General features: G+C 30.6%; 1 protein-coding gene across 3 annotated transcripts in view; it reads left to right on the top strand.

Moving 5' to 3' along the window:
• LOC125043152 overlaps positions 1-7,500 on the top strand; it is a 25,414-nt gene that overhangs the window by 1,669 nt on the left and 16,245 nt on the right. For 2 of the 3 annotated variants that reach the window (XR_007116395.1, XM_047639127.1), the window contains exon 2: positions 7,196-7,500. This exon is cut by the window's right edge and continues 108 nt beyond it. Coding sequence is in view for 1 of the 3 variants with exons in the window: in XM_047639127.1 (XP_047495083.1) it covers positions 7,299-7,500 (202 nt within the window). In the remaining 2 variants the exon portion in view is untranslated. Of the gene's footprint in view, positions 1-3,639; positions 3,998-7,195 lie in introns of those variants that run through there. The other variant, XR_007116396.1, reaches the window with a different exon arrangement.

The following is a 7,500-nucleotide window of genomic DNA, read 5'->3' as shown; positions in this document are numbered from 1 at the left end:
AACTAATACTCTGGAATGCCAGGTCCATTTTAAACAAAAAAACAGAAATAGACCTCTTAATAAACAAAGAGAACCCAAAAATATTCGCAGTCTGCGAAACATGGTTGACAAAAAATGACAATTTTAAGTTAAATAATTATTCAATAGTAAGAAATGATAGAACAGAACAAAGGGGAGGAGGTCTAGCAATATGTATACATAATACTATACAATATAAGAAAATAAACCTCAATGAAAGACACAATAATAAAATAGAAAAAATAGCTATAAAAGTTAGCTACAAGAACAAATGGCTAAATTTAATTTTGATTTATAATCCTTGCAACATAATAGAACAAAAAGAAATAGAACATTACATAGAACAACTAGATAATCCCAAATTAATAATAGGAGACTTCAACGCGCACCATCCATCATGGAACCCTCATACAAAAATAGAGTTTGCAAATAGAACAGGAATAAACTTGTTTAACTTGATAACACAAAACTATTTGATGTTAATAACGCCCAGGGGACAAATCACCAGAATAGACCCAAAAACAGGGAAAGGTACTACAATTGACTTAGTGATAGGTTCTCCAGAACTAAGTCATCTAGAAATAAAAACAAACACATATTCAGGTAGTGACCATTTGCCAATAATAATAAAAGATAGCAACTATATAAACGAAACAAATACAAAAGAAAAAAAATGGAGCTTTAGTGAAGAGGGATGGAGGAATTATCAAGATGACTTAGTCAACAATGACTTCAAGGGAATTAATTCACTAAAAGAAGTAATGGATCTAATAAAAAACACTGGTAAAAAATATATTAAATTTGATAATAAAGTAAACAATAACAAACCAAACAAACCTTGGTGGAATCAAAACTGTAAAGAAATCATAAAACAAAGAAATAAAGCCTTCAATAAATGGAGGAAAAAACCAAATGATACAAACAGACTCGAATTCAAAAAACTTCAAATCAAAGCAAGAAGCATTATAGAAACTGAAAAAAAAAATAGCTGGGAAAAATTCTGTACTTCTCTAGACTTCAAAACACCATCCAGAAAGATTTGGAATTTCATAAAAAAATTAGCCGGTAAAAACAAAATTAATACATACCCATTAATAGACAACAATCAACCTATTCAGGACACAGAGCAAAAACTCAATTTGTTAAAAGAAGAATTTAAAGAAACAACTAACAAAAAAGCAAAAAAATTGTTAACTAATTCAGAGATAAAATATTTGACAGAAAAAACAAGCACAGAAGGAATTAGTACAAATATTACATTAAAGGAATTAACTTCAGTAATAAAAAAATCAAATAACGGGAAAGCCTATGGACCTGACGAAATTCCCTATGAATTCTTCAAAAAAAGTCCACAAAATATATTAGAAAAAATTGTATCATTGCTTAACACTAACTGGCTAAAAGGAGAATACCCAAACGAATTAACGAAATCACTAGTAAACCCTATAATAAAACCTGGTAAAGACCCGTCAGATAAAAAATCTTATAGATTCATTAGCAGAATTTCGTGTATAGGAAAAATATTTGAAAGCATTATAACAAACAGACTAAACTGGTGGTTAGAAGTTAACAAAAAATTAAACGAAGATCTTACAGGATTCAGACCTAACAGCTCAACAATAGATGCTTTAAATATAATAGAATACAACATTAACAAAGCTTTAGTAGAAAAAAAATATGCTCTAATAGCATGCCTAGATCTAGAAAAAGCTTTCGATTCTATAAATCATGAGGCAATAATTATAAAAGCAGCTAAACTAGGAATTACTGGAGCCCCACTCAAGTGGATCATGAATTTTCTAAAAAATAGAACCTACCAAATAGTCATAGGTAATAAAAAATCAATAGAAGAAAACATAGTAAGGGGTCTCCCACAAGGCTCACCTCTTAGTCCTTTATTGTTTAATATAATGACAACAGATTTAACTCTAACGGACGAATTAAAAAAAGTAACATATGCAGATGACATAACAATTATAGCAATAAATAATAACCTAGCAGAGGCTAAAAATAAACTAGAATTAGGGTTAAAGCAAATAATAGAATGGGCGAATAAATGGGAATTGACAATAAATCTAACAAAAAGCAAACTAATGTGTTTTACAAAAAACAGAATAAGAGAAATACCAATGATACAAATAGATAACAAAGCACTTAACTTCACTACTAACCACACAATTCTTGGTCTAGAATTTGATGCTCCAAAATTAACTTGGAAAAAACACATGAATAACCTAAAGATCAATTGCTCAAATAGAACAAACTTAATGAAAAAAATATCTTCAACAACATGGGGATCTAATAGAGAAAACATGATAAAATTCTATGATATTTATATAAAACCCAAAATAGAATACGGTATCTCAATCTTTGGAACAGCCAATAACACAGAAATGAAAAAATTAGAAATTATTCAAAATAATGCTCTAAGAATAGCCACAGGATGCTTAAAAACCACCCCAATACTAGCCTTATTCACTCTCACAAATAAAATGCCCTTTAAATATAAACAAAAAGAAATGGAGTGTATGCAGGTGATAAAAATATTAGAAAAACAAGAGAATAACCAAATGAAAAGAATAGTAACAGCTAATATAGAAAAATATAACCCTGAAAAAGACAAGAGAGGCTTAGTACACAGAGTAATAGAAACTTGCAAAGAATTACAAATAACAATAAAAGCAAAAACAATACCAAACATAACTCCTATTCCACCATGGTTTGATATTACAAATAATATAGAAACTAACTTCTTAGAAGATCTTACAAAAAATGTCCCTGAACAAATAATAAAGAGTCAATTTTTTAAGTTGGAAAACACAAGATATTTAAACAATAAAAAAATATTTACAGATGGTTCAAAATTAAGCACAAACTCAACCTCAGCGGCCATATATATCCAAGACAAAAATATAACAACAATATGGAAATTACCTGATGAAACAGAAATAATAGAGGCAGAACTTTTTGCAATAAAACAAGGAATTACTTATATACAGAACAATAGATTAGTAACATCAGTAATATTTTCAGACTCAAAATCAGCCTTACAATTAATATCAAACTTAAAACCTAAAAACTATAAACACATCATATTTGAAATACAGGCAATGATATATTCACTTACAAACCAAAAACAGACAATAACAATACAGTGGATACCATCACACAAAAACATAAGAGGTAATGAAATTGCTGATCAAGCTGCAAAAAAAGCACACACTATAACAAATCCTATAACCATATATGAGGACAAAAGAAAAAAGATAAAACAAATAAGAATAAAATATTTTAAAAAATGGGAAACACAATTAAACTCAATCTTAAACACAAAAAATTACCTTCTAAAAAATACAGAACCCCAACCATGGACAAGATCAAAAAACAGAAAACTTGACGTTTGCATAACCAGACTCAAAACAACACACACAAGACTGAACCAACATTTACATAAAGTAAAAATAGTAAATGATCCAACATGTAGATGGTGTCACCATCAGGAAGAAAACATAGAACATATCATGCTACAATGTCCAAGATTTCACTCCTACAGAACAGAGTTGATGGAAGCTCTAAAAAGAATCAAAATAAACAATCCTAATATTGATTTATTACTCACAGGTGCTGATTTCTCTCCAATAAAGAAGTGCTACATTTTAAGACACACCAAAATATTTTTGAAGAAAACAAGACTAATAGAAATAATTTAAGGAAAAAGAAAGAAGAAAGAAGAAAGAACATAGATCCAGGGGATATAGACTATACAATAGTCTAAAACCCTATAAAAGAAGAAAGAAGAAGAAGAAGAAGAAAACAGACATACCCTATTAAAGAAGAAGAAGAAGAAGAAGAAGAGAACAGACATCTATCCCGGTAATCGTAAACTGAAGTGAAGTGTTTAGTGAACGCATGGACGATAGAATCACCCCAGGTCCAGGAGAGAGTCGGGAATGGATAACAACATGGAACCAACACACAAGTAAGATCAAGCCGAAATGTAATACTTATACAGCTATCGGGGTCATTTAATTCAGAATTTAACAGCCCAATTCAATTAACAAATGTGATAAATAAAGCAGATTTTCAGAAATGTATCATAGAAGATTCCTTAAGATTATTAGGTATTGGGAAGCCAGTCAGACTTGAAATTGAGGATACTCGAAAAATAAGACTCCTAACAGAAATGAAAAACCTGGACAGTGGGAAATAAATTTTAAGCAACCAGTATGTAGTCTAAACACAGACTGTACCTACAGAACCATATACCCAGTAAAAACAGACCTGGAAATAAGAACGATTAGAGAAAACATTAGAACATGAGTTCATAAATCTCTCATTCAAGAAATAATTAGAATAAACATAAGTAATAAAGAAAAAACACAAGGAAAAATGGATTCCAACAAGATCCCTAAGAGTTAAATTTAAAGGACCACTGCCAAAAAGGGTGGCTGTTGGCCACACCTCATTTCAAGTCAAGCAGTATACCTTTCCAATGCCCAAATGGTTTAATTGCCTCAGATATGGCCATGGGATTCTCACTTGCAAAAATAAAATATGTAGTAGATGCAGTAGTTTTAACCATAATTTCAAAGACTGTAATAATAACCCATGTTGCTTATTTTATGAAGATCATATACCAAACAGTGACTCGTGTAGAATTCACAATAAAGCACAATAAATAAATAAATACAATTTTACTCCAAACAATCCAGATATCAAAAAGCAACTACAACAATGAAACACAATAAACTTAAAAGATGCACCAAAAGCAAATACACGAACAAACAAAAAATAACTAATAAAACCATAAAATAACACAAATACACAAAAACAAACAAATCCAGAACAATCACCAATAACATGGCCATTACCCACACCCATTACTCACTCTTATCACTCATACCCTTCACCCACACCCATTTCACCCACACCTACCACCCACACTCAAAAACAAAAGGTAAATGAAAGTAGAGAAGAAAATTTAAGCTGGATGATTACCACAAAAAATATTATAAAGGCCATAACAAATTTGATGAACAATATAAAACTCAGGAAAATCAGTTTAAGAATAATTATGCTTTTACCCTAATTTCAAAACAAGTAATGAATTTGATGAATTAATAGAATGATAATATGGGATGCCCATTCAATCCAAAAAAAAAAAATAGACTTGAATTATCTAATACATAAAGAAAACCATGGATAAATCGCTTTCTGCAAAACTTGGCTAAAGATTAAATATAATTTGAAAATACATAATTATGAAATAATTAAGAAAGACCAAGGAAATCAATTTGGTGAAAGAATAATAATAGTTATAAGGAAGGACATACAGTTTAGAAAGTTAGAGTTACATGGTATATACAGACACTAGTAGTAAAAATATAATAAGGAGAAAAATGGCTAAATATCACATTAACACATAATCTTTTTATTAATATCTCCAAGAAGAATTTCAATATTATGTAGACCAATAACAAGAACCAAAATTGATAGTAGGAGATTTTACCGCACACCAACCCAACTGGAGCCCAAAGTAATATAACAAGGAAAAAATAGTTAAAGTGATAAATCAAAACAATATTATATTATAAACACCAAAAGGGCAAGTGACAAAAATAAACCCAAAAACAAATAGAGAAGCCACCATAGACCTGGTCATCAATTCAATCAACTATAGTAACAATCCCACACCAAGATATTGACCACCTTCCAATAATAATAAGAGATGAAAGCTATCAAGTTTCTTTAAAGATCTTGGAAAGAAAATAGAAATTCACAGATGAAGGATGATCAAACTATGAATCAGAACCTAGTAAACCAAATGTAAAAATAGATTTATAATGGAACTAATGAATTTAATAAAAGATACTGGGGAAAATAATTCAGCTTTGATAATAAAAAAATACATAAGGAACCTAATGAACACTGGTGGAACCAAGACTGTAATGAAATAATAAAGAAGAAAAACAAAGCTTAGGAAAAGACCAATTACAGAAAATAGACTAAACTATGAAAAAAAAAAAAAAAAATATTAGCAGAAGCTAAACAAGTCATTGAAAAAATTAGAAACAATTCAAAACAACGCACTAAGAATTGCAACAAGATCCTTCAGAGTAATGGCAATAATACCTGTACTAGCCATGACAAACCAAATACCAATAATATACAGAATTTAAGAATTAAAATGCATTCAGTTGATAAAGGATTAAAAAGAACACTATAACATGCCAATAAAACAATCGACCTTTAAAAACATGGAAAATTTCAACCCAAATAAGGATAAAAAGACACTATTATTCAGAGTAATTGAAACTTGCAAAAAGTGGAAAATAAACTTAAGAGTTAACACAGTCCCCAGCATACCCCTAATTCCTCCATAGTGTGACGTCCTACAAAACATAGAATTTGCAGACCTCCTTAGCAACTTATTTATCAAGTAAGGAACCAAGTAAGGTGGTGAAAATTTGTTAGTCCTTGCTGGACTGCTGAAGTCTAGAGCCAAAAGATTGAGGGACTTCTTTCAGAAGATACAGTCATTGGATCATGGACTTTATTGATGTGCCTTATAATCTATAATGAAATAAATGCAAATTATTATATGAACTATAAGTGTTAAAAGTTTTTAGTTGTGTATTTTAAAAAATAAATTTTATACACTTTATATGTAATTCTAATGCTAGAAGATATTTTATTTGATTTTTATGTCTTCTGGATCTCCAACATTTCCATTTGTAATGCATATTTGAATACAAATGTTTGTAGCCATAATTATTTTGAAGTTAGGGCTGAAGTAGCTAATTGTATTATCAAGTTAGGGATTGGGTAGGTCATTGTTTTTCAGAAACCTGCACCAGCTTTCAAAATTTATATTGGCTTTAAATCAGCTTAAAGTTTTCTCTGATGGAAAGTTTGCAAACTGAAGTTAAACCCTGCATTTTTACTACTTCAGCAACGAAAAACAAAATTCCACCATGTATATTTTGGCAATAGAGCTTAGATGTGCTCCTTATTCGACAGAAAATTGCCAGGTCTGTAAGCTCTTATCCAGCTGTAAGATATGTAGCTAATGGATGTTGGTTGGCCCTTGCTGGAGTGCTGGCATATTTCATTGGACCAGTAGATCTCTAGAGAATTATTCTGTTACTTACATGTTCCCATTTTATATTACTTACAGGTATGAAGTAGCATAAAATTCTTGTCTCCTGCTGGATATTGTAGAACTTGACTACTGGTCATGCATTAGTAATAAACTGAAGCCCTGCTGATTCGCCACAAGGATGGAGCCAGCTCTCTTACATCCCAACATGTCTGCAGATCTTATCCCTGACAGAGAACTGAACAACACTTCATCCTCTGTCATGGTACCTGAGGATGGGTATTTGCCACCAGTACCTCTGACAGACATGAAGAGAATGCAAATTCTAGAAAAAATGAGTGAGAATTGTGAGTCTTTTCTGCCTCATCAAGATGGATATTTAA

This window comes from Penaeus chinensis, chromosome 33 (assembly GCF_019202785.1).
Source record: "Penaeus chinensis breed Huanghai No. 1 chromosome 33, ASM1920278v2, whole genome shotgun sequence".
In the NCBI taxonomy this organism is placed as follows: Eukaryota; Metazoa; Arthropoda; class Malacostraca; order Decapoda; family Penaeidae; genus Penaeus; species Penaeus chinensis.
This window is presented reverse-complemented; position numbering and strand designations above follow the sequence as displayed.